This window comes from Mesocricetus auratus, unplaced genomic scaffold (genome assembly GCF_017639785.1).
Source record: "Mesocricetus auratus isolate SY011 unplaced genomic scaffold, BCM_Maur_2.0 Super-Scaffold_4256, whole genome shotgun sequence".
Taxonomy (NCBI): Eukaryota; Metazoa; Chordata; class Mammalia; order Rodentia; family Cricetidae; genus Mesocricetus; species Mesocricetus auratus.
The window spans coordinates 38,752,025-38,779,935 of NW_024429182.1; the positions used below are offsets into that span (position 1 = coordinate 38,752,025).

Sequence of the window (27,911 nt, forward strand, 5' to 3'; positions counted from 1 at the left end):
AAAAACGAAACCTTCTCTCCCCAGGTTGCTTTTGGTTATGGTGTTTTATCATAGCAACAGAAACCCTGAGAAAGAGTATGACAGTGATCTATTTTCACTCTCTGTGACACAACCTATGATGCTTTCAAAATTTAAATGGGTTCTCCATGAATAAAAGTCATAGAACCCAACTGTCCCCTCAGATCCTTATGTATCTCTAAGCCTGCTACATTATTACCTTTGATACATGGTGTGGCATCTAGTCATTGATTCTATAGTGTCAAATGAAGCTACCAATATCCGAGCACTTGTGACCTATGAGACACTAGGATGGGTGTTTTGCTTTTCTCTCGGATTGTTTTGTTTGTTTGAAACATGTAGTCTGGGCTATCCTCAGACTTACTGTTTAACTCAGGCTGTCCTGGAACTCACAATCCATCTGTCTCAGCCTTCCATGTGCTGGGCCTACTGGCATGCTCGACTCTTTGAAGATTAGGATGGATGGATGTACTTCATAATTTTTTTTTCAGAACAACAACATAGACTGCATGTTATAACAATGACAAGAAGACCAGTTAGGTTCCATGCCCCAGCTGGCCCGTTGTGTGTTTAGGACAGAATACAGCTGTGGACTGCTACAGCTGTTTTATGAACTTCAGGGCTACACAGTCTAATGTGCCAAGTGAATTTACTAGGGCCCCAAGAAGCTCCCCACCCCCATTCTTAAGTTTAAATTTGTCTCTTTTGTCGGACTTCAAAGCTTTTACATGGGTGCTACTACAGACTCTGGTTCATGTATACACAAATCATGTCACAAAAACAAAACGGTATACACGACTTTGGGATCTACAAGGAAATCTAGTAGAGGTCCCCTGGATTGATGGGGCATACAGTTACTACTATTGACCACCAGATGGCAGAGCCAGCCAGCTCAGGCAGCAAGGAGGCAAAGCATGAACGCAAGGTCTGTTTACAAGGTTTGAAATCACAGGCCTGAGAGCAGAGGCACAAGATTGGTTGAAAGCGGTTCTCAGCAGGGAAGACCAATTGTTCCGGCAGATGCACAACTAGAAAATGATACCGAAGTTGCTGGTTCTGGACATTCTAGTATAGACCTTTTGTAGTACAGGAAGGATTATTCTCCGAGCCAAACTCCCACCATCCTCAGGAGTTCTGAAGGGTCTCTTGATTGTTGATCGTCCTTTGTAGATGCAGGGGAAGGAGAAGGTCATGGGATCCTTACCTGGGTACCCAGCCACCCCTCCCAACCAGTCCTATGTAATTCTTCCCTTACTGCTCGTGGTCCTGCAAGAGGGGCTAGAGGCTTTATGTTGGGGGTGTTGAGGGAACGAGTTTGTTAGCCAGCGGTGGACGGAAGCCATGACTCCTGCTGGGTGCGGACCTTCCAGTGTGATTGCCTTATGGTAATCTGTTGCCTCCCTATAACTCCCCACCCATTGCTGTGCAAGGAAGCCTAGCAGTCTGGATTCCTGGGTGAACTTTGGTAGAGTTGCACCCCAGTTTGTCACTGGGGCTTTAGGAGGAGGGGTGGATATTGTTTACCTCTTAGGAAGGAATTTTAGCAAAAAATTTTTTAAGTTTATTTTTAATTGTATGTGTAGTGTCTCTTAGTGTTTGTGTGTGTGTGTGGGGGGGGGGATTTGCACATGAGTGCAGGTGCCTGCAGAGACCAGAAGAGGGCATCTGGTCCTTGGAGCAGGACTGTTAGTGTTTGTGAGCTCTGCATGTGGGCACTGGGAACTGAACTCTGTCTTCTGCAAAAGTGGAATGCACTTTTAACTGCTGAGTTACTCTCCAGCCCATATATATATTATATCATGCACAGTGGCAGAGCTATTAACTCTAGGTGTGGGGAATGTGTAGGGATGCTTGAGCAGGAAGCTATGAGTAAAACACCGACCTACATCTCCATCCAGAGAGGGGTCAACCCACAACATTCTGCTTCCTTGTATTGCTTAGCTGCCCTTCATTTCTTCCATGCAGTCTGAGTGATGTTTCTAAGAGGCTTCCAGCATAGACTAAGGGATGCTAGTGTATCTCAGCAGCTCAGCTGCTACCCAGAGTCTCTAGGAATGGGCATTTGCGAGGATCACAAAGCCTGCCACCTGCAGTTTCCACTCTCACTTGGCCCGCAGGGGCTTTATACTCGTGAGTACTATTGGGGAACTCAGTCCCAGCTCTTTATAAAAAAAAAATCATGATCTCTGGAATTTTAGAAAACCTAACAGCTAGATTCTGGGAGGTAAAATGTTTATCCCTTGCTCGCTGAGACTGTCTCAGGTATAGGCCTGCTGCTTTCTCTGGAGGCCTCCAATTGATCAACCATTGAGAACTGCCTTTAAAAAATTATTTGTGTGTGCACACAGGTTTGTGAATATAGAGGTCAGAGATGGCTATCAGGTAACTTTTTTTTGTTGTTTTTGAGACAAGGTTTCTCTTGTAACATCCCTGGCTGTCCTGGAACTTGCTTTGTAGACCAGGCTGGCCTTGAACTCAGAGCTCCACCTGCCTCTGTCTCTCAGAGTGCTGGGATTAAAAGTGGGTGTCACCGCCATCCAGCTCCAGATGACTTTCTTAATGGTTCTCTACCTTATTTTTTGAGGTAGGTTCTTTCCCCGAACGAGGCACTTACGATTCAGATGGACTGGCTAGCCAGCAAGGCCCATGGGAATGTGTATCTCTACCTCCCACATTCTAGGACCACAGGTATTGCTTCCAACTGTTTACATGGATGCTGGGGATCTGAACTCAACTCCTCATGCTTGGTGGCAAGCACCTTCCTGGCTCTAATCCCCAGCCCCAAGACTTTCCTTTTAAAGAAATGAAAAGCTTTAACCACTGAGATTTCTATTTCATTATCACAGGGGGTATATTATGCAGTGATATATTACTTATGATTTATTAAAGCTTGCCTGAGGATTAAGAAAGCAAAGTCAGCCACAAACCATAGAAGACAGTCACACACCTTTAATCCCAGCAGCAAGAAGCTAGGAGGTAGTGGTCCACATCTTTAATCCTAGGACTCAAGATTAAGAGATAGGCAGAGGACATGGTATATCATATTCCATATGTTCAAGGGTTCTTATTTCTCCTGTGGCTGTAATGAATGACCATGTTAAAAATAAAAGGCATGCCTGGGGAGATGGCTCACAGAGAAAAGGGCTTGACACACAAGCCTGGCAACCTGAGGCCAGCCCTTAGAACCCAAGTGCAAGACTGGACACATGGCATACCGCTCTAATCCCAGGGCCCCCAAGTTCAGATGGGAAGCAAAGGCAGTAGAGGGCGGCAGAAACAATCAGCTAGTGAGAACCCACTTCAATGTTGACAACTGACTTATAGACTCATATCGAGGCAATCTCTCCCTTTCTCTCCCTCCCCCTTCTCTCTCTGTCTCTGTCTCTGTCTCTGTCTCTGTCTCTCTCTCTCTCTCTCTCTCTCACACACACACACACACACACACACACACACACACAAATAAATTTAGTATCTCACAGACCCCGAGGGAGGAAACTTAGACAGTGTCCTGGGTCCTTCAGGCTGCATTCTGATGGAAGCTGTAGCAGAGATGTGTCCTTTCTCAGCTTGTACAGGCTGCCGAAATTCCTTCCTTGACTTGTGACCTTCCTTTACCCTCCAAACCAGCCATGAAGCATCCACCAACCTGTGACCTAAACATTCTTCATCACATCTCCCCTCCCTCTTAGACTTTCGTGATTCCGTCAAGTAACTGATCGTATAGTCCTTCATTTAAACACATCTACACAAAGCTATTTTGTCAAGGAAGCACATTCATAGAGACTAGAGCATTGACATCTTTATGGGGTCGCATTCTGCTTTACACACCAGTATTGTATGGCTTATTTTTGTTGCCATGGTGACTTTGGGGTTGGTATTGTTGTACCAGTCAGCTACATCAATGGCATTTGTTTTACTCATGGCATGCATTTCTCTGCCCAGTTTCCTGGATTATGCAGAGTAGGATGAACATTGTCAGACCTGGGTCTACCTTATTGTGGTCAGTCTACTGTCGTGTTTGTATCTAAGGAAACAAAGAGATAAAGTGTCAGGACTCTGACTTTGGACGTGAGACTATCTTAAGATATTATGTGAGCCACTCCACTTCATTTTATGTGTGAAGAGGATGAGGTTCTGAGGGGCCAACCTGGAGGAGAGAAGACAGAGCGGCCTCTGGGGAGGAAAGGTCTTCATGGAGTCATTCTGTGTGGAGGAGAAACTCACATGGCTCGCCAAGCAGGTGAGCACTTATTTCCTAATTCTTTTCTTGTGGCATTCCAGAGACTGTGACTGTGTTGGGGAAGCCTCTGTCAGGGGCCACTGGCTGTGTAAGCTTGGCATTCGCCCCCATGACATTGAGTTGGTGACAGGACATTTTCAAAAGCACAAGAAAAGTTTGCTGATCTGAGGCAACAGCTGTTTACTGATGATTTTTAAAAAATGACAGAATGGGGTGATTAAAGATGAAGATGTTGTTTTCTTAGTTTCAGAAATAGGATCTAAGGAATCAAGCTGACGTGTGGGGGAAGTCTGTCTTAGGCTTTAGTTTACTGTTTGTTTTGTTTTGAGACAAGGTTGTGCTTCATGGCCTGATTTCTGATTGTCCAGCCCTTGCTTCCTGTATGTTGGAGTAACAAGCATTTACCATCATACCTGCCTACAATTGCATTTAAAATTTTTTTCTTCAAAGTTTTTAGAAAAACATAGCTTGCAGGACAGTAGAGATCCTAAGTCCTTAGAAAAGGACAAGAAGATTTTGGTATTTTTCAAACCCCCAAACATGCAGAGAAGTCCAAGGGTGATTGTAAAGTAAGAGTGTGCTCAGGCTGCAGGAAGAAGGCACAGAATGGGCAGAACAGAAACCCAATGTCAGACAAGGCTCTTGGATTCCCTGAGAGTGAGCACCCAGCCCTGCTTGTCTGGGATCGTTTGATTGACCTGCAGCAGACAAGCACGTGGGCATGGGTTAACTATGGAAACCCAGCATCTGGGCCAGTCCTGACGCAGAAGGAAGAACTGAGGCGGTGGTCTTCCCGCCTGCCTTTGGCCTTTGCTGTTGGGGTTCCCATCCCCAAAGGCCTGGTTTGCTGATTTGTGGCATATCATTTTTTATGGGATCTGCAAGTTTCTCCCATAAACCACATTCACTCTGGGTCCAGTGATGTAATTCACTTGTCAGCATCCACACTTGTTAGTGTGGAAATGTTTAGGGACATAAGCTAATTAGAGACTATGTGTCTGGTTTGGCTTGGAGAGCCATGGTCATTTTGCTTCTCTGTCACCTTGCTAACACCACAAGTGGGGAAAGAAGCAGAAGCAGGGGAAGATATGATGGTGAAAGGATTATTTTGGGGATCTGGGGTCAACTTGACCTAAGCTGGAGTCACTTGGGAAGAGGGAGCTTCAGGTAAGGAAATGTCTCCATCAGATTGACCTGAGGGCAGGTCTATGGGAGCATTTTCTTGATTGATTAGTGGTACTGTCCCTGGGGCATCTGGGACATATAAGAAGGCAAAAGGAGCCAGCTATGAGGAACAAACCAGTAAGCATTGTTCCTCAGTGGCCTCTGCTTCAATTCCTGCCTCCAGGTTCTGGCCTTGCGTTCCTGCCCTGATTTTCCTCAGTGATGGACGGTGACTTGGAAGTACAAGCCGAGTAAACCCTTTCCTCCCTGAATTTCTCCTTATCAAAGTATTTTATCGCAGCAACAGAAACAAAGCTCTTTAACACAGAGCTCTTGTGAGATACACAGGAGACTGTGGGGAGGGGCTGGGGGGGATATAGAAGTAGTGAATGTCAAAGTCAGCTTCTGACCATGGCCCTAAGCACCTACATGACGGCGGCCATCACATGAAGATCAGGCCAGGCTTCAGATCTGCCTGACTGGTCTAGTGACAAGGATATAGGCTGCTTCCTCAGAAGTTGCACAGGGGCTGGTGGCAGCAGTGACTAGAGCGGATTTCGTAATTCTTCACGATTCTCTTGAAGCACTCTGATTTGTCCTCGGTGCAGCCTTTAACCGAATACCACTGGATTCCGCCTGAAGAAAGAAAAGATGCTGAGATGGGTGGGTGTTTGAAGATGGTGCCGCTCACCTGGCCTTGCATGCTTCACACAGGAAACGGGTGAAAATAAAAGTCCAGGTGAAATCTTCAGCTTTACCAAGATAGGAATCTAGACTTCCTACCATGAGGAGTGGTTCCCTCATCCCGCCTTTAAGAACTCCCAGGTAAACTACCTGAGCTGAGAACTTTGTAGTACACATGCTTCAGAACGGCAAAACAACCTCAGTTTTTTGCTGGACGTCTTGGCTGTGTTAGCTGTGGGGGAGCTTGCTCATAACCAATCCCTGCATCACTCAGGTTTGTAACTTAACCAAAAGGCCGAATCTGCACAATGGTATTCTAGTAAGTGCTTCCTGGAGATGGAATCTTACCATACGTAACTCCACTAGTTTTCTGCTTTGCGTTTGTTTCTTTGTTTTCAAACAGGGACTTGCTATGTAGTGTAGGCTGCCCTTCAGTTCTCAATTCTCCTGCTTCAGTCAATTGGGCTGTGGGGTTGCAAGTGTGTACCACCATACCTGGCCTTTACCCGTTGCTTAAATCACCGTAGAACGTGTGCAAAGAGACTAAGTGTAAAGCAAGCTCTGGTAGTGCCACGGTCCTACTGCCCCAGCTTCAGATGAGCCAGGAGGACTGATGAGCGCCCCAGAGCAACACAGACAAAAGTGCTTCCTCAGCCAGAGATGTTTTTGCTTCCCCAAACCCAGGATGTAAGCTGCAGCTCAGAGACTTCTGCTATCACAGTTGGGTAGGGCAGCAGGGGACATCTTTTCTGGGCATATAGGAACAAAAGGCTAGGGATTGCTATATACTCCATAATGATAGACATTCCTGTGTTGCTCACCACCCTGTCCTGTGACAAAACACCTGAGGTGAGTTGAAGAAAAAAAAAAGCCAACAATGGTTTGTTTTGGCTCACAGTTTCAAAGGTCCCAGTCCATGGTTTCTTGGCCTTGTTGCTTTTTTGGCCAATATAACCATAGAGGGAGAGTGTGACCAAGGAAGCCACACACCCCATGGTGTTCAGGAAACAGAAAGAGAAGGCTGAGAACTCATTATTTCCTTCAATAGCACATGCCCTGAGGCGTAACTTCTTTCCTCTAGGCCCTGCCTCCTAAGGGTTCCAGCATTTCCCAATTGTGCTAAAGGCTGGAGAGCAGGCCAGTAAGACATGGGCCTTTGGGGGACATTCGAGATCCAAGCCTTAGCAACTATCCCCCACAACAAAGTATTAATCTTCCACAACTGCCACTGCTGAAAAGCTATTGATAAAGCCACATTAAAATGTAACGTTCAATTCTGTTTAATCCCTATCAGTGAGAAGTGGCACACATAACAGAGCCACTCCAGGCCATTGATCCACCACAGGCAGTTGTTAGTATTTTTCTAGACAAGCTCTCAGGCTCTAGTCTATGCACAGAATCCCTTAATTGTTATGTAAGTATGAATGACCACAATTTAAGAGTGGAAGAGTGGTGTCAGAGAACCAATGTCCTTGGCTCTGAGGGGCTTTGGGACATTTCTCCACCAGTAACAGAGAGACTTTGAATAGCAAAGTTCAAAGTTACAGGGCAGGTAGGCTATGAAGATTGACAGAACCCAGATGCTTCTTAATACCAATCCCCTTGAGGTGGGAATTGTGGCTCTTCCTCTCTGTTGCATAACTTTGATGCCCACTGATTTTTGTTCTTTCCTTACAATTCCATGATGTTTGACTTTGCTGATTTCTGTTTCTATGTAGACCACTTTGTGTATTAATTTGCAATTGATTTCATCCCACTCGACAACAGTTTAGATATTTATTAACAAGTAGATCTAATACATGCTACATAGCAGAATGTATTGCAAGATTTGGATACAACATAGTCCAACCGCTTCCTGTATGTGAGCATTGAGGCCATTTATTAAAAGAATATTTTGCCTTCATTTATTTAGTGTATGCAATTATCCTTTGTATAATAAGACATTTTTATTATCGATCTTGTGGACTAAATGTGTTACTTTTTTTTCTATACTTCACATTGCCTTAATTTTTACTAGCAAAGTTAAATTGCCTTTTGGTTTGTTTCATGTTCATTCACTGTGCCAAGTATTGCCTTCATGTTTTATTTTTCCCTGATAGTTGGTTTTGTATATGTGTGTTGTATGTTTGGTGTATGGTATGTGTTCTTGCTAGTGTATGTATGTCTGTGTTTGTGCATGTACATGCATGTGTGGAGGTCAGAGGTTAATATCAGATATCTTTCCTCCATCACTATCTTACTTTGGGATGCTGGGTGTCTTTCTGGGCTTTATGTTCATTGATTCAGCCAGGCTGGCCGGCCAGTGAGTTTCTTGGATCTGCCTGGCTCTGATCTCAGTGGAATACATGCTCACACTATCAAGTCTGTCTTTTTTAGTTGGATTTTTGGGATCTGAATTCATCTCTCCATGCACTTTGCTGAACAGTCTACCTAGTCCCTGCTTCTCTTTAACAAGAGAGTTTTAGAAATCATTTTTCTGCATAGGTAATGATATGCTTTTCTATAATTCATTTCTTTTTATTATTTCCAGCTAATTAGTTCTTTGTCTTTCACACTTACTTATTATTTAACATTATCATTTATTTCACAGATTATACTATGGACATATTGAAATCAATTGTGTTCTTTATGACTTTTGGGTTTTGGATGTTAAAGGGGCCTCCTCTCTTTCAAACTTGAAATGTGTTCACCAGCCTTTACTTCTAATTTTGTCAGCATTTGATTTTAGTGTTTAACACGAAATCTGTGCAGTTGCATAGGAACCTGCATTTAGAAAACTCTGCAAATAATCTACTAATGTTTTCTGAGATGTGAATGTTGTAAATGAGGCTACATGGAGATTTATTAATATTTTTGGGGTCAAAGTACTTGTATTTGAATTTTGGCTACCATACTCATTTACCAGTAACTTTGAAACATTATTTAATCTTTATGTGCCTCCAATTTTTCATTTCAAAACTGGAGACAGTGGAGAGATAACCCAGGTCACATCCCTTGTGCTCATATGGTAGCCCACATCCTGTAACTCCATTTCTAGAGGATTCAGTGCCCTCTTCTGACTTTCAGAAGCTCCTGCGAGCATGTAATGTATATAAGTCTATACATGCACACACATATATGTGTATGAATAATGTATAGATACATCTTTAAAATGGGAATAATGAGCTATGAACATAGCTTAGATGTTGAGTGCTTGCCATGTGTATAGCCTTGGTTTCAACTTCCAGTAAGCGAAAAATAAGTGAGTAAGGGGTTTTGGATAGGGGGATTAGTGATGGGATCCATCCAGGTCATATCATTGTGTGATTGGAGTAATGTAGTCCTGGTCAAGTCCTCATTATAACATTGGGTATATGGCTGGTGTTAGCAGGTGATAAAAAGGATTATCTCTGTACTTCTAAGCATCAAGACTTACCTTTAGCGAGGATCTCTTTTATACAATACTGACCAGGCTTTGTTCTGCAGGTTCCAAGGTCTAACAGACATCCATGGAATGGGATGGACAGATTGCATGACCTGCAAATCACACCTCCGACACCTCCAAGTACAGCAAAGAAAGGGGCAATTGTGATGGAGACCAGAGTGAGCAGAGCAAAGGGAGAGTGAGAAGGAGAGAGGGATCCAAGAATATCAGTGATTTTCAGCTTTAAACAGTAAGCAATGCTTAAAAGTTTATTGTAAAAATCCACATAAATTAAGATCATTTCATTTTGAGAATTTAATGAGGGGAATTTCCAAAGCATGTGCTACATTAATGAATCAGAAGCACCCTTAACTGACAGGAATCAGAAATGAGGACACTTTCTTGTTGCTTAATTAAAACATCAATTTCACCAGCCACATACCCACAGCTAGGTCTTCATTTCCAAGCCTACGGCAGTATATTATACACCCGAATATTCATTACTTAATTAATGCTTACTTATTGGTTATCCTTCGTACTTAAATTCATTTGTTCAATAATGTTGCTCATTTGATTATGTACAACTAGCTCAGAGATTTTTGGATTTAGGCAGTGCATAGAATATTAGTTCCCAGTTTCTGAGTGCATCAGATATAGATGAGTGACTGAAATAGATTTCTGTGTGCCCGGAAGACTTGAATTAGAATGCATGGGAAGTTGATTCCATGAATCTGCATTTCAGATGTGCAGTGATAGCTTGGATAGAGTGGGGACACAGATGTCTGGATTGGTGCTGGAGAATAAGGTCTCTCAGTTCAGGAATCATCGATGGTTTCCTTGGCCAATGACAGAAAGCTTGTTACTGTTAAGAGTAACTCCGTATACACATGGACTTTGGACTCCCATCCAACAATGTGAGATGCACTCTCACCCTGAACTCTTGGGGGAGGGTCTAGGCCCTGCCCTGGATGAAATGACAGGCTATGGACACCCCCATGGAGGGCCTCACCCTTCCTGGGGAAATAAGGGGATAATGGGGGGGTTGGGGGAAAGGCATGGGAGGAGGGGAGAGAAAGGGAGAGGGACCTGGAACTGACTAGTGAAGCAACCTTGTTTCTAATCTAAATTTAAACTTAAAAATAAAAAAAAAGAGTAACTCGGATGGTTCAAAGATTTTGAAGTTTGGCCTTGTGTTCATACTTTCCCTTTCCTTCCTTCCTTTTTTTTTTTTCTTTTTTGGCTAGGGTCTCACTATGTAGCCTGTAGCTTTGGCTGGTCAGGAATGTGCTCTCTGTAGATCAGGGTGGCCTTGAACTCACAGAAATCTTGTTGCCTCTGCCCCTGATTGCTGGGGTTAAAGGCGTGCACCACCATATCTGGCATTTTCCCCTTTCAATATATAATTACCACTGTCATGTTACTTTTATTTACTAATAACTCATATAAGAACTTACTAGATATATAATATAATGTATTTTTTCTTCCTTTGCTACAACTAAGGTGACTTTCAATAGAAGACAGTCTGGGTAATGAGAACCTTTAGTCAGATCAATTAACAAATATATTTTTGTGTGGATATGCATGCTATAATGACTGAAGCCATGAATTTCAAGAAGAAATGGGGATGGGTATACAGGAGGGTTTGGAGGGAAAAAAGGAAAGTGAAAAATGTTGTAATTAAAATACAAACTCACAAATAAACAATAACAAAAAATGGAGTTTATGCCTAGGAATCTGCTAAGTAATTTACATGCATTAGCCCAATTATTTAAAAAAAATTATGTTTCAGCCAGGAATTATGCTTGCCAATATTTCCCCCAAACAAGTCTTAGTAGCTTTCATAAGTGGAAGAGACACTACCTAAGCCCTTATTCTTGGCAGTAATTCTGAGGCCGTGAAGCTGCCAGCCTTTCATGTGTCCCAGGCCTCCCCTCCCCTCCTCTTGCTAAAGATCTGCTGGATTACTGGGCCAACCACTTTTCAGGGACTCCCTGATGGTGGTTTCCTCTTACAGAGACCCACCTCCTTACTCAAACCTTCTTTGAAAGCATAGGAGGACTGAGGCAGGAGCTCTTGTGACTACCAACAAGAACACTTCTTTTGATGCTGGTTTCTATTCACATCTTCCTTTGTGTGCAGAAAAAGTAATGCAATCCTCTGAATTATTTAAAATGTGGATTTTATTATTAATATTTAATTAGCACACAAAGATATGGGTGTCATTATGACATTTTCATATATATAGATCAATGTACTCTGTTCATATTCACCTCTGCATTACCTCCCTCTTCCCCACCTCTCACCCCACCCCTCCTAACATGTCCTCTTCTTCACAAATGGTCTCCCCTCTCTCTGTTTCTCTCTCTCTCACACACACACAGAGTGTAAAAATCTACAATACAAATAAGCTGTTTGTTGTGGGTCTGGCTATTTTTTTAACATGATAATATCTAGCACCTTCCTTCTTTTACCAAATGACTTTTTCATAATATCCTAGCCACTGAAAATGTTTTCTTGTGCTATTTCATCTTTCACATGCTCCTCTCGATGATGTATAAGTAAAAAATGCAGCACAGACCTGAGCTGCATCCTGCATCTACTGAGAGAAGTGTAGGAACCAGAAGGTCTGTGTTGCATGTTCTACTTACACATCTCTTCCATACACTGTTTACTGATACAGTTTCTTCCTCTATAAAATGAAAAAAAAATACCTCATGTATAGCAAGGACTAAATGAACCTTTAGGATTGAATCTGATCACTAAATGTTCAGGGATTAGGTCTTGTTCTCAGTATCCAGAGCCTCACGGTATCTCATGGAAAGAAGATAATTAACCCAAGAGGAGGTTTAAAGGAAGCAAGAGATGGCAGCTTCTACAATCACACTTCCCCAGTCACCTCATTTAAGTCACTTTCCACTCACACATATTGTAACTCTTCATGTTCTTTTTTTTTATTTTTTATTTTATTTTATTTTCCAGTTTAAATTTAGATAAGAAACGAGGTTGCTTCACAAGACAGTTCCAGGTCCCTCTCCCATTCCCTCCCCTCCTCCCGTGCCCTCCCCCCAACCCCCCCCTTATCCCCTCATTCCCCCAGGGAGGGTGAGGCCCTCCATGGGGGTGTCCATAGTCTGTCATTTCATATAGGGCAGGGCCTAGACCCTTCCCCAAGAGTTCAGGGTGAGAGTGCACCTCACATTGTTCTATGGGAGTCCAAAGTCCGTGTGTATACTTGGGATGGGTACTGATCTGCTGCCCAAGGCTCAATAGATTCCCTAGGCCTCCTCACTGACACCCAGATTCAGGGACTCTTCATGTTCTTAACCAGCTGTCCTCCATTTGATTCTTCCTTTCTCTTAACTTACCACTTAAGAGGCAGGATAAGATAAAAACCCCAGCAATGGCAGTCCTCATGCGTAGATTTGCAGGCCAAAGAAAGGGAGAAGGACAGGAAGGTTGAGCCATCTCCTCTTCCTGAGGAAGACAAACAGGCACATGGTAGCCGTTTAAAGGGGAGATACTGGCTTAGCCACATTTTCTTTCCATTAAGAAAGCATACATGTATTTATTTTGTGAAGGAGGAAAAATTTAAGGCACCCTTCTTTATAAATATAACTGTAAAGCCATTCCTAGTTCTGGAATTTAGATATCTTTTTTTGTTTTTTAATCAATGTCTCAGTCTCTCTTCACTTCCCTTTTAACTACAGTTGCTTCAGCCAAAATATGAATCGAGGTAAGTGATACTTTTAGGTTAAGTCTTTCAAAAATCCTCCTCTTGCTCAAAGGGAAAAGTTCATTTCAGCCTCACAGACTGAAGCTCATGGCAAATGGTCACAGGCATGAGAGGAATGTCACTGATAGTTAGCAGTCATGCTCATTAAGTCATCAGAATTGCTAAAATGTCAGTAGTCATCCTACCTCTCTTGTGGCAATTTTCCTTGGCTAAGCTTCTTAAAGAGACTGATCACAGGTAGTTCCTAGTGAGTGAGGTGTGCTGTAACTGCAATCAACAGCCTGATCCTCTGGATTCTGAACAGTTGAAACAGTAACGGATGCCCACTCAAGAATACAGAGGAATCGCCGTGCGAGCATCCGAATCTGTGAAGTGAGTTCTCCTTACTCAGGAACGCATAGGCTAAGTTTGCCTATTCACTGTAAAGTGGTCTGATATTTCCTATAGATCATACAGCTTGGATACACAGCTACGTGGACCTACCACTTAGTACACAAAGCACTCAGCTTTGGATAAAGCACTTTCCTTTTTTGGGTTGCTTGCTGGGGTTCAAACCCAGAGCCACACACATACTTATCATGTACCCATCTGCTCAGCTACACTGGGAATTCCTGATTTTGATGTCTCCGAAAAAATACCAGGGAATCCTTAGATTAAAAAAAAATAGATCAAATTACAGAAGCATTTTGAGTTTAAAAATAATGTTTATTCTTAACTAAAAATGCACAGGTCTGAATCAGTAGATTTCTTGAAACAAATGAAAATTTTAAGAACACCAGAGTCTCTTTGAGAACACTGCCATCAAACCCCATGCCATCCTCATATGTAAGTAACCCCATTATTAGGATGCGGAGTGTTTCTTGACAAATTACATCCCATGGTTTATCCAGATGGACTCCTTTTCTGCACATCTTCATCATTTACTTGTGACAGGGAACTGCGTGCCATATTGCTACTTGTGTTATTGGCAAAAATAATACCCTCTACTTATTTACTTACTTTTCCTTTGTATTTCATTCAGAAATATAATGGTAATCTTCTTATGTCAATTTTAAAATCTACTTCAAAATTCCCACTGATTTGGATTGCAGAAGCAAGGGAATGAAAAAGGATATGATACTGGAGAGTTCATAAACACAAGAACATTTGGTGTATGACTGAATGAATATAAGTCGAAGGTGGTCACCACACAGATCAAACATGCCACGCTTTCTTCTGTCTCAGAGGTCTACTCACACTCCTTTTCTAGCTGTCCCTTCTTCCCCAGAAAATCACTATCCCTCCTTTTTAAATATTATTGGTTAATGGTACCTGATGCTGAAACTTATAGGTTCATACAGTAGATACTGCTATTGACTTGTGCATCACTATTTTGTATCTAGCCCTCATTCCTAATTCATCTGATAACAATGTCCATCTCTAAATTTCAAGACAGTGGTCACTTTTAGAGGCCTAATACTCTATAATGTTTTTCTTGCTTTCACTTGTGTGTGTGTGTGTGTGTGTGTGTGTTTGTGTGCATGTGATATATTAATAAGACTCTTGAGTCAGTATTAGTGATAACAGTAAAATGAACCTCATGCAGATCTTCTGAAGATCAAAGAAGAGTGACTTGGGGCAAAGTGCCTGCTGTATCATGAGGAGCTGGCCAAGCCTGTGCTATTGGTGTTGTGATGGTGACCAGTGGTCAAATAGTTTTTATTTCTTTTTTATATTTAAATGAGAAACAAGCCTGTTTTACATGTCAATCCCTGTTACCTCTTCCTCCCCTCCTTCTCTGTTCACTACCAACTCCTTATCCCATCCCCTTTCTGCTCTCCAGGGAGGGTGAGGCCTTCCATGGGGGAATCTTCAAAGTCTGTCATATCATTTGGAGCAGGGCCTAGGCCCTCCCTTGTGTGTCTAGGCTGAGAGAGTATCCCTCTTTGTGGAATGGGTTCCCAAAGTCCATTCATATAGAAGGGATAAATACCGATCCACTACTAGAAGCCCCATAGATTTCCCACACCTCCCAACTGACCCCCATTTTCAGGGGGTCTAGGTCAGTCCTATGCTGGTTTCCAAGCTATCAGTCTCAGGTCCCCCTTGTTCAGGTCATCTGTTTCTGTGAGTTTCTCCAGCCTGGTATTGACCCCTTTGCTCATCACTCCTTCCTCTCTGCAACTGGATTCCAGGAGTTCAGCTCAGTGTTTAGCTGTGGGTATCTGCTTCTGCTTCCATCAGCTACTGGATGAAGGCTCTAGGATAGCATATAAGGTAGTTACCAATCTCATTATCAAAGAAGGGCATTTAAGGTAGCCACTCCACTATTGCTTATATTCTTAGTTTTGTTCATCTTGTAGACCTTTGGACATTTCCCTAGTGCCAGATTTCTCTTTAAACCTATAATGGGTCCCTCTATTATGGTATCTCTTTTCATGCTCTTCTCTATTCTTCCCCTGACTCAATCTTCCTGCTTCCCCATGTCCTCCTCTTCCTTTCTCTTCTCCTTGTCTCTCCTAACTCGCTCTCCCCTCCCCCCATGCTCCCAATTAGCTCAGGAGATCTTGTCCCTTTCTCCTTCTCCGGGGGACCATGTATGTCTCTTTTAGGGTCCTCCTTGTTTCCTAGCTTCTCTGAAAGTGTGGATTGTAGGCTGGTAATCCTTTGCTCTATGTCTAAAATCCATATATGAGTGAGTACATACCATGTTTGCATTTTTGTGACTGGGTTACCTCACTCAGGATGTTTTCTTCTAGTGCCACCCATTTGCCTGCAAATTTCAAGATTCCATTTTTTTTCCCGCTGAGTAGTACTCTATTGTGTAAATGTACCAAATTTTCTCTATCCACTCTTTAGTTGAGGGGCATCTAGGTTGCTTCCAGGTTCTGGCTATTACAAATAATGCTGCTATGAACATAGTGGAACATACGTCCTTGTTGTATGAATATGCATCTTTTGGATATATGCCTAAGAGTGGAATTGCTGGGTCTTGTGGTAGATGGATTCCCATTTTCCTGAGTAATCTCCATACTGATTTCCAAAGTGGGTTTATGAGTTGGCACTCCACCAGCAATGGAGGAGTGTTCCCCTCTCTCCACATCCTCTCCAGCATAAATTGTCATTGGTGTTTTTTGATTTTAGCCATTCTGACAGGGGTGAGATGGTATCTCAGAGTTGTTTTGATTTGCATTTCCCTGATGACTAAGGATGTTGAGCTCTTTCTCAAGTGCCTCTCAGCCATTTTAGACTCCACTATTGAGAATTCTCTATTTAGTTCTATACCCTACTTCTTAATTGCATCCTTTGCTGTTTTGGAGACTTGCTTCTTGAGTTCTTTGTAAATTTTGGAGATCAGCCCTCTGTCAGATATGGGGTTAGTGAATGTCTTTTCCCATTTTGTGGACTGCCTTTTTGTCTTGTTGACTGTGTCCTTTCCTTACAGAAGCTTCTTAGTTTCAGGAGGTCCCATTTGTTAATTGTCAATCTTAGTGTCTGTGCTACTGGTGTTATGTTCAGGAAGTGGTCTCCTGTACCAACTCGTTGAAGAGTATCTCCCACTTTCTCTTCTAAGAGTTTCAGTGTGGCTGGATTTATGTTGAGGTCTTTGATCAATTTGGACTTAGGTTTTGTGCAAGGTGATAGACATGGATCTATCTGCAGTCTTCTGCATGCCAATATCCAGTTATGTCACCACCAGTTGTTGAAGATGCTTTCTTTTTTCCATTGTATAGTTTTAGCTTCTTTGTCAAAAATCAAGTGTTCATAGGTGTGTGGGTTAAAATCAGGGTTTTCAATTCGGTTCCATTGGTCTACCTGTCTATTTTTGTGCCAATACCAAGCTGTTTTCAGGACTATAGCTCTGTAATATAACTTGAAGTCAGTGATGTTGTATAGGGGAGTTTTGGCTATCCTGGGCCTTTTGTTTTTCCATAGAAAGTTGATTATTGTTCTTTCAAGGTCTGTGAAGAATTGTGCTGGTGTTTTGATAGGGATTGCATTGAATCTGTAGATTGCTTTTGGCAAGATTGCCATTTTTATTATGTTGATCCTACCTATCCAAGAGCAAGGGAGAACTTTCCATTTTCTGGTATCTTCTTTAATTTCTTTCTTTAAAGACTCAACGTTCTTATTATACAGGTTTTTCACTTGTTTGGTTAGTGTTACCCCATGGTATTTTATGTTGTTTGTGGCAATTGTAATGGGTAATGTTTCTCTAATTTCTCTTGGTGGGTACGGGTCCAAGGTTCTCTTCAGGTGGGTACAATCAGGTCCAGTACTTTGTTGGCTCTCCTCTTCCCGTGGGTGGAGGTGGGACTAGGATGCTGGCAGTCTCTGGATGGGATGGATGGCAGGGATGGGTTCCCCAGTGTCAGTCCCCAGGTCTCAGGAGGCTCTGACTAGGGTAAGGAAGGTGGACTGGAAACAGGCCCAAGCTTACCTCCTCCTGTGGGTGGAGGAGGGACTAGGATGCTAGCAGTCTCTGGATGGGATGGATGGCTGGGATGTGTTCCCCAGTGCCCATTATTCAGGCCTCAGGAGGCTTCCAAATAGGTTTTCTTTTACATAAAAATGTGTTGGTACTTTCCTAAGCATGAGAAAGCAGATCTACTTCCTCAGGAAATAAATGTGAATGATTTTGAAATTTCCAGCAACTTCCTCTTGCTTAAAAAATTAGAAAATTAAATTATCCTTAAAAGAAAGGATATTTGGTGTCATATATCTCTAAAAATAGCCCCATGACTGATACCCAGGAGTTTATACTGGTGGGACAGTGTTTACTTATTGACTACACAGTTGATTTCACCTTTGTTTATGGAAATACATTGATGATGGCAGCTCATTAAGGCCAGAAGATAGCTTATAGTGACATTTACACTAAAGGAAACCCCAGAAAGGAAGCGCAAGACAGAGTCTCATCAGTTCCAAGCTTTCTGTAGTGTAGCCCCCATGGTAATTTCTAGGACCTAAAAGTGAGCATGGCACGTTGCACACTAAATGCTGCCCTAGAGAACATTTGTGGATGCTTGTCAAAGGGTTTATTAAAATTGATGTCATTGTGCCACTGAGTCTATCCCAAGAATTTCCTCTGAGGATTGAACAAAAATAAGAACGCAACAACCCAAACCAGTAGCAATAAAGGGTACCGAATGGTGAGTTATTGAATGGAAGGCCTGGGGAGGAGAAATAAAGATGAGAAGAAGACAAAAGGAATATCTGGAACCAGAAAGTCTTGCATAAGCTGCTGGTTTATGCCAAGCGAGTTTATTAAGCATCATATTTCCTATTTTCAGTGGGCAGAGGCAGCAGCAGGAGGTTGGCAGACAGTGTTGACAAAGAGAGCATGGAACACCTCAGATACAGCTGCCCTAGGACTGATAATCAAAGCTCAGGAGGAAGAACTGGGTTCTCAGAAGCCGTCATCTTGACCCCTGTGAGGGACTGGCTCCAGCCTCAGCCTGGACAAGGACACAGAACTACAGTTCCCTTTGTCCTTTTATCAGAATCTCTGAGAAAGTCTTGGGTCAGTCTGGCCTCTCACAGTACAGTAGCCCAAATATATAAGGCGATTTTCAAGTGAATGACAACTAGCCCAGACAGTTGATTGGGAGTTTTGCTGTATGTCAGTCAAGAGCTGAGGAGGGCTGGGAAAGGGAAGAAGCAGAAAGGATGACAAAGGCAACATCTGGGAGAAGTGCAGGGGCTGAAGCCTCCCCAGGGACCTAGGACTCCATATTTTTACCCTGGAAGCTTGTGGAGCAGCTAGGACTAATCTCTCCTACACTTGCTACATAACACGTATCAAGACTTCTCTCTCTAGTAAGAAATGGAGTGAAGAAATGCCCTGCCATCTCCTGATTCTCTCAGGCCTGTCACACTGTGGATGCCATGGGTGGAGTTGCCTCTCATGGGAGGAGCCAGGGAAATGAATCCCATGACCTCAGCTTGCCTGAAGGTGGTGGGGGAATGATGTGGCAAGTTAGGAAGGCGGGGCTTGTTTGGGGTTGCATATGGGGAGAAAGACAAAGCAGGGAGGAAGGCTGAGGTTTATGGGGTTGTGACTTGGGCAATCAGGCAGTTTGTCGTGATATTAACTGAAAAAGGGAAGTCAAGTGAAAAATAAATTCGATAGGAAATTCATGAGCTCCGATTGAGATGATTTCAAGTAAAGAAATCAAGGAGCAGGTGGCTGAGCCTCAATTTTAAGAGAAGTTAGCACTAGAATATAAATCCGGTGTGTTGCTTGAAGCATGTATATGAGACTCAAGGGAATGAGCTACTGGATGCTTATAATACATACAGGCAGGTGGATTTTTATTGCAGAATAACAAGCTATCGATTCAGAAACTCCTGCCTACATGATTCTTAAGTATCATCAATGGAAAAACACAAAACAAAGCTTGGCAATGATCAAACAAAGCACCTACAAAACCAATGGGAACATTGTGAGCTGGGGAATACAGAGGAGCCCAGGGCTCTCTCAAGATCTCCACACTTCTTGTGACTGTTATGGACTGAATATACATGTCCCCCTCATATTCATGTTTTGAAACCTTAAGCCCCAGTGTGGCTACAATTTAAGATGGGCCTTTACAGAGGCATCTAAGATTAAATGACACTGTAAGAATGAGGCCCAGATCCTACATGATTAATTTGCCCCCCCGGTCGCCTCCTAGTCAGACTCAAAGTAAACATGGGGAAAAGTAGGTAGAGAGTCGTCATCAGATGCAGTCTGCAGGATCCTTGGCCTTGTAACCACCAGACTTATGGGAAAATAACTGTGATGTCAGTTCACCCCAGTCTGGTATCTGTCAATAGTCCTACAGCCTAAGGAGGTGATGCAGTGGACAGTCCTACAGCCTGAGCAGGTGATGGAGTGGACAGTCAGTCCTAGAGTCTGAGCAGATGATGCAGTGAACAGTCCTACAGTCTGAGCAGGTGATTCTCTGAACAGTCAGTCCTGAGTGCTCTCATATGTTAAAGTTACTAGGTAGCTGTGGCATTGAGTTTGGAGGCACAGAGGGCTTTGGATATAAAGTGTTAGGTCAGTGCAAGTACTAGACATGAATGTACTAAAGAATTCCTCGATTAGATGGAGGGCACAGAAAGGACTGTGTCCCTGATGAGCTAGAAAAAGAAAATCCATACCTTAGGGAAGAGCATCACTCATAGACAGTTGAAAAGCAGATGACTACACACCCAAATTAACTATGCAAATTGATTAGACCTAAAATCTCAGCAAACCTCTATACAGTTAGAGTAGTCATTCTGAAGCTATGGACTTTACACTTTCACTATCAATCTTTTGCACTTACCTGGTTAAGTTTAGTGTGTGGTTTTTAAAAAAACATTAGAACGTTCTTTACAATAACTTTTGTATGTGTGTGTTTTTGAGATAGGGCTTCTCTGTTTAGCCCTGGCTGTCCTGGAACTAGCTCTGTAGACCAGGTTGGCCTTGAACTCACAAGAGATCTGCTTGCTTCTGCCTCCTGAGTGCTGGAATTAAAGGTATGCACCACTACCACCCAGTCTACAATAAACTTTTACTATTAAAATTAAGCAAATGATGCCCTATGCAAGACAGACAGCAATAACACCAACAAAATACCATGTATTTTCCCTCAAAAAATTTTTCATGAACTTGGCATAATCTATATTGTTTTCATAATATTTAGAAATATAGACAAAGAATTGATGTTTAAAATCAACTGCAAGAACCATGCACAGGCTTGCAATCCTAGCACTTGGCAGGCAGGTACAAGTTCAAGGCCAGCCTAGGCTATATAAGATTCTTTATAAAAAAAATCTATAAGGGAGAAGGTAAAAAAGACTGTAGGGCTCCCATTAACAGTAACACCAATGTGAGTCTAGTAATACAACCACTTTATTTCAACCTCAAAGAATCCCTGAGTATAAAACCCATGCAAACTTGAAACCCACCTACCACAAACAAAGGCTTGAGAAAGGAGGAGTCAGACCTCGAACAACCATCTATGTAGATTGACAATGGCTGGATACAGAATCCAAGCTGAGACATTATAGCTTAAGTTAGATGGGGCAGAGTGAGGGATAAAATCTGAAACAGGCAAAAGAGACCACCACATTGAGCACATAATGCATAAAAGGCAAATAGGATTTCCAAGAATAAAAAACACAACTGTTTGCCAACAAATATTTCCTGAGCATCTGTTGTATGACAGGCATCCTCCTGGTAACTGGGTTTACCCTGGGAACAAAAGAAACGACAAGTATTTACTCATGCAGCTTGCTTTGCAGAGAGAAGCAAACACAGTTTCAAATGGTGGAAGGACTGAAGAGCAAGTCATGAAAGCCGAAGGAAGAACTGGTGCAGTGGAGAATAAATCAAATGACATAAGAGCATTTGCAAAAATACAAATTCCCGGGCACGGTGGCCCACAAATGTATGGTGGTGCACACAAATAATCTCAGCATTGAGGAGGCAGAGACAGAGACAGAGACAGAGACACACAGGACTTGGCAAGTTTGAGGTCAGCTTCATTTCCGTGGCAAGTTCCAGGCTGGCTAATGATACCTTGTCTCAAAAAATAAAAGAAATTAAAATAAAACCCAAGATGAAACAAACAGATAAAACCCCAAACAACCTGCAATTAAGTGATATGAAGACTTGAAAACTTGGGACAGAGGAGAGGGGAGAGTAAGATGATACAGTTGCAAAGGGAACCTGGCAGAATGTGAAAAACAGTTTTCAAAGACTTGATGGTTGATATTTTCATCAAAGTGATGACTATTCAGACCCATCTTACAAAAATAAGATTCTTAAAAGTAAATGGAGATAAAAGCATAGGAGTGATAGCAACATTGAAAACTAAATTCAAGGATAGGGCACAGGCGTGAGATAGTATCTTCAAGGTACTGAAGATACTGCTTTCCCAGGTACTAGCTGCCTAGAGTAGACACTCAGAAAGGCTATCTTTCAAAAATGAAGATAATTTACACAGACATTTCAATAAAAATTAACCATTGCTCCAAAACAAGACTTTTCCCAATAACTTCTGAAAATTGTACTTCAACAAGAAAGGAAATAGTACTGGGTGTAGCAGCTCACAGTTCTAATTCCAGAAATAGGGAAGCTAAGGCAGGGGGATTGCTGTGAGTTCAAGGCAGCTTGAATTACACAGTATTAAGCCAGTCATGCTACATGTGGACAGTCTGTCCCCCTCAAAACCAGACAGGCAGGCAGGCAGGCAGGCAGGCAGGCAGGCAGGCAGGCAGGCAGGCAGGCAGTAAAACACCCTAAAACAGAAAAGATACCCAATGATAGTTTGAGATGTAAGGCAAAATCATGGTGGAAAATTATGGTAAAATGAAGGACAATATTGATGACATGCAATGCTAGTAATATTTATGTTATAAAGTTAAAATTTAGAGCAAAAATATAGTCATATGGCATAATAAAAAGCAGTAAGGTAACTTGTTAAAGCATTTCCAAATCCTTGTATTTGTGTATGAGGCAGGTAAACACTGTATTCCTTTAAACTAAGTATCTTTTATGTTAGGATGACTAAGAGAATAGAAATAAGAAGCTATCTTCCAACCAGTAGAGAGAAATGGAATGAGAAGAAATACTGTCAGTTTAAATGTAATTGGGGGACAAGGAGCTTCAAATTGAATGCAGCTCTTAAAATGCTAATAAAGGGGCTGTAGAGTTGGCTCAGCAATTAAGAGTGAATACTACTCTTGCAGAAGACTGGAGTTCCATTCCTAGTATTTATGTTGGGTAGCTTATAACCTCCGGTGCTGTAAGTGCAACTATAGGGGATCTGATGCTATCTTTTGGCTCCCACAGGTACTATACATATAAGATACACACAAAACAAACAGGCACATCACACATACACAGAAATAAATCTTATTAAACATACTACCAAAATTGAAAGATTCAAAAAAGAATTGTTAACTGTGAACTTTACATTCAGAGACAAGAAACCTCCCTGCTGGGTGGAGCTAAGAGCAGAGGTTCTCCAATGATGGAAAGCTACCAGACTTGCTTTATAAGACATGCCAGTCAACATTTGGGAGAGTCTCCAAATTGGAAAATAAAAGAACAATAAAAATGACAAATATTTGGATGAGCACAACAGTTTTTTTCTTTCCACATATAATATATATGATAGTTGAAGAAAAATATGTAGCATAGCTGGGTGGGAGTGTCAGCAACACAAGTTTGAAAGCCATCTACCTTTTCATTTTAGTGGCAAAATATTAGTTCCAAATAGATGAAGGAAAGAGTGTGTGTTACAATTGCTATAGCTAATACACTAACAATGACACCAGAAGATATGGCCTTTCGACAATCCATACAGCATGTAGCTACATCATCAGCAGAGATGGAAGCCCTTCAATTCGTTCATAGTATACGCTGAATGTTCTCAATGACAGACCATATAGTACTTTGCCTCTGTGTCCTTTATAGCCAGGTATAGTGGCACATGCCTTTAATAGTATCTCAGTGAGTTCGAGACCAGCCTTGTCTGCAAAGTGAGTTCTAGGCCAGCCAGGACTGTTACACAGAGAAAGCCTGTCTCAAAAAACAACATCAAAAAAAAAAAAAAAAAAGAAAGAAAGCAAGCAAGCAAGCAAGAAAGAACAAACAAACAAACAAACAAAAACACCCCAAAACAAAAACATGTCTATTTTGTGTATCAAAAGTCAAGAAAAGCTAGTTCCTACAACAAATAAGGCCAAAATAATTACCCAGCTATGTGAAAGAAAATAAGCAAACCAACACAAAACACCTGAGCCTATCTCATAAACTTTATAAAAGCTAAAATGCATCATAGAAACCCATGTAAAACATAGGACTCTGATTTCCAAAAGAACAGAAAAATCAGGATACATACAAGAAATAGTAACAGAAAATCCTGATAAATTGTATTTAACCAAAGCTAAAAGGCCTTATTCTACGAAAGATAGTTACCACATTGAAGATGAGAAGCTACAAAGTAGAGGAAATATTTGTAAAATCTTGTTTAATAAAATCTTGTATAAAAATAAAAACTTTCAAAACTCAGTGATATGAAATTAAATAGTTCAATTATTTTATTTTCAATAAAATAGGCAAAACTGGAACACATATTTTTCTTTTTCTTTGCTTTTATTGGAGGGGTTGGGGGTTGTGGAGACAGGGTCTCACAATACAAAATCCCGGCTGGTCTCAGGCTCAGAGAGATTCACTGGCCTCTCCCTCTCAAGTGCTGGGATTAAAGGCATCTGCCATCATTTTCTGCCCCCAGACATGTCTTAAGGAAAATACACAGGCCACATCCATCCTCCAGGGTCAGCCTGGGTTGCACATGCTGTGTGCTAATGGGTCTGGTAAGCATAGCTCTCTCCTCTCAGCAAAGATGTTTCTATTGTCAGTAGAGAGAGACTATTGAAGAGATCGACAGCCGGTTAAACTACAGAGAACAAGTGGCCATGGGGTGCTCATCCCAGCTGGTACATCTCCAACACAACCCCTACACCTAAGGCCCAGGGAACATTATAGAAGAGAGGGTCTTCTGTGTCTTCTATATGACGGGGAAGCTGTACCCATGAAATCTCAAATCTTAAACAAGACCTGTACAATGACAACACCAGATGACATATCAATGAGGATGGAGGAAATTTCACAAGGCCTCACCCCTGGATGAAGAGTTACAGGCAATTAGTCACTGGTGAGAGTGGGACAATCAGTCTTCCCCAAGGGATGAGGCTCCTAATTGGTCATTCAATACCAAGTTGTCAACTCTAAACATACAGAAATATAAGCAACACTAAGTAGACTCAGCTGAAGGAGAAGTTTAAATGCGTTTACCAGACCAAAGATAAATGATTTGGGATGAACTTATGGTAGCAGAGCAGTGAATTAGCAAGCCGTTGGTATATCCACATAATAGAATGCTCTTCAACAGTAAAAAGTAATGAACTGTTGATGCATGACCAGTGTAATGGATGTCAGTGTCATTGTGATGAATGACAGAAATATCACAAATGTTGCCTGCTTTTGATTACTTTTAAGAGTGTCTTAGTGACATTCTGAAAAAGGCAAAACTATAATGGTTGCCAGGGACTGAAAATGAGATGAGGAATTGACTAGATAAAGAGAGTATGAAGAAACTTTGCTGGGGATGAGTGTTGATCAATCTATTTTGCCTTCTGTTTGCAGTAGTCATTAGTAGACTACACATTTGTCAAAACTCATAGAACTGAATATTTAAGGAGTGAATTTCAATAAATATCAACTAAAATTATAGTGAATATGCTATGAGTGTAGTTAGGGAGACATATTGGGGGTTAAAAGAAACAATAAGAGGGACTCTAATTTATACTGAGGAGTTGGGAAAGACTCTGAAGAAGTGCCCTTAAGTTGAGCTGTGAAAAGCAGGATTTAGTGAGTTGGGGAAAAAGAATTTTAGATGAAAGAAAGGTCATTTCTCTACATATGTGAATATTACATCTGTGAATTCAACCAACTGTGCAGAAAAAGGAGTTGCATCTCCATTAAGACCCCCAAAATGTGCTATGCAGGCTACTGGGGAAACATAGCCAGTGGTCTTACCCAGCTGTGAACCCTGTGTGCTATAACACTGACCTTGTGAATAATATATGCTGACTGATGCAATAGTGGCCTTACTGTTTTGGGTGTAACCAACTGCTTTAAAAAAATTAGTCTTAATGAATGGGAGTGAACACGTTTGGTATTGTAATCATGGTCAAAGCTTATGTATGAGAAAGTCACAGATTCTAGAGGAGGAATCCTCCTACCTGTTGCACCATTCCCCCATGGGGGTCTGTTGACCTGCTTGTGACTAGGAGCTTTTTAGCAATACATCTCTGTCCCCTCCTCCCAATAAGGCCTGTGTGCAAGTTCCTATTTTCTGTCCATCCTTATTGTCTAAAAGCTAATTCCTACTTTTGGCCCACCATTTTCCGGAGGGCCCTGGTAATGTAGGCTTCTGACCTTGGTATTTTTCCACCATACCTGACTTTGGTATAAGGCTCCACCCTGGTTAAAATAAACACCATTCTCCTTGTAAAAATGTGCCACTGTCTTTGTCTTCATTTACATCCTTAGCCCTTTGCCTTGGATCATTGTGAAGTGGTGTAGTGCTGTTGTTTTCTAAATGACATGTAGTCAAAGTGCCTTCTAAATATTCATACTTATATCCATAGACCAGTACTGCTTTCAGACTTGGGCAAAATAAACGTATTCTTTTTCAGTGGGTGACTGTTAATGCAGTGACTCATAAGTAGTCAAAGTGCAAAGAATAAGTAACTGACATTTTTACTCAACTATAAAAGACATTTTTCTGTTTTTGTTAATACCTCAATACAATACAGTTTTGTTAATATATAGATTTTAGTGAAATTTCTAGATCTACATCCAAACACTAATGACCTATGTAAATATAATTAATAAGCTACTAAAGGTAAATGTTAATCTAAGCCATTTTTTTTGGTTTTATGAGACAGGGTTTCTCTGTATTGTTTTGGAGGCTGTCGGTCCAACCTGGCCTCGAACTCACAGAGATCCGCCTGCCTCTGCCTCCCGAGTGCTGGGATTAACGCCCGGCAATCTAAGCCATTTATAATAGAAACAAAACCCAAAGAATTTTAGAATAAATGCAACATATAAATAAGACCATTATGAAGATTTATAAATATTTATTGAAAGTCTATTAGTTCTTTAGGTCAATTGTTATAGTTTGAACCTGGCATGGCTCCTATTTTGAGAATGAGCTTTGAAAGGCTATGGAACCTTTAGGAGTGGGACTTTGCTTGTGGAAGTAGTGTGCATAGGGGTTGGCCTCTGAAGATTACCATTGGCTTCTCGTTCTGATTTTACCCATGCTTCTTGGTCTATCATATGAGTAAATACTTCACTACATGCTTCTGGTGACAGGAGCGAACTTCTCTTCCATGCTTTCTTGTACACAGTGGACTGATATCCTCTGACACCAGGAACCACAATAAATCTTTCCTGCCTTAAGTTACCTCTGCCACAGCAACTCAAAAGACCTAATTCATCCAGCATAACTTTGTCATGACTTGGCGAAGTTCCATGGCTTAAGAGAACAGCCATTGTCTCTTAAAGTTCTCCATGTCACAGGTGCAAGATCGCAATGCTGTCAGGCCACCCTCTGCTCTAAAATTCCAGAGTGTCCTTCCCTGCCTCTGACAACCTCTGGTGAGCCTCCCTTTCCTGGGGTTTGTGATTACAGGACACCAATGCTCCTTCTTATTCACAGAGCTTCTTCTCCTTGTCTCTATATTCTCTTCTGTCTCTATGACATTTGCACGAGATTTAAGGCCACCTGGAACTTCCAAGATTATTTTTAATTTTATGTCTGGGAAGAACTTCTTCAAAATAAGTTATATTCATGAATCCCGTGGATAAGAACATGGACACATCTTCCTGGACCACTTCTTAATTTACTACATACAATAAAGAATATCATAGATGAAGCAATGTACCATGTTCACAGCTATAAAGACATTAATCACTGCCCAGTTGATTTTTATCTAATAACTTCATTAAAAAAACAACCAAATTCTCCTTAAAAAAACAACTGTAGGACATGTGAACTCACAGAAACTGGGGCAGCATGCATAGGCCTCCATGGGGCTAGATGGGTCCTAGAGCTGAGAGGAGGAGTGGACATGTG

General features: G+C 41.7%; 2 protein-coding genes across 2 annotated transcripts in view; one reads left to right on the forward strand and one right to left on the reverse strand.

Annotated features, from left to right (window-relative positions):
* CUNH9orf85 (chromosome unknown C9orf85 homolog) overlaps nucleotides 1-27,911 on the forward strand; it is a 155,771-nt gene that overhangs the window by 87,774 nt on the left and 40,086 nt on the right. The window lies entirely within an intron of this gene.
* Nucleotides 3,798-13,538, reverse strand: CUNH9orf57 (chromosome unknown C9orf57 homolog). The gene is made up of 4 exons (XM_040746498.1): nucleotides 13,428-13,538; nucleotides 12,875-12,983; nucleotides 9,522-9,644; nucleotides 3,798-6,058 (listed from the first exon to the last, which is right to left on the reverse strand). Exons 2-4 carry the CDS (start codon nucleotides 12,972-12,974, stop codon nucleotides 5,934-5,936), a joined length of 348 nt encoding a protein of 115 aa, XP_040602432.1. The 5' UTR covers nucleotides 12,975-12,983; nucleotides 13,428-13,538; the 3' UTR covers nucleotides 3,798-5,933.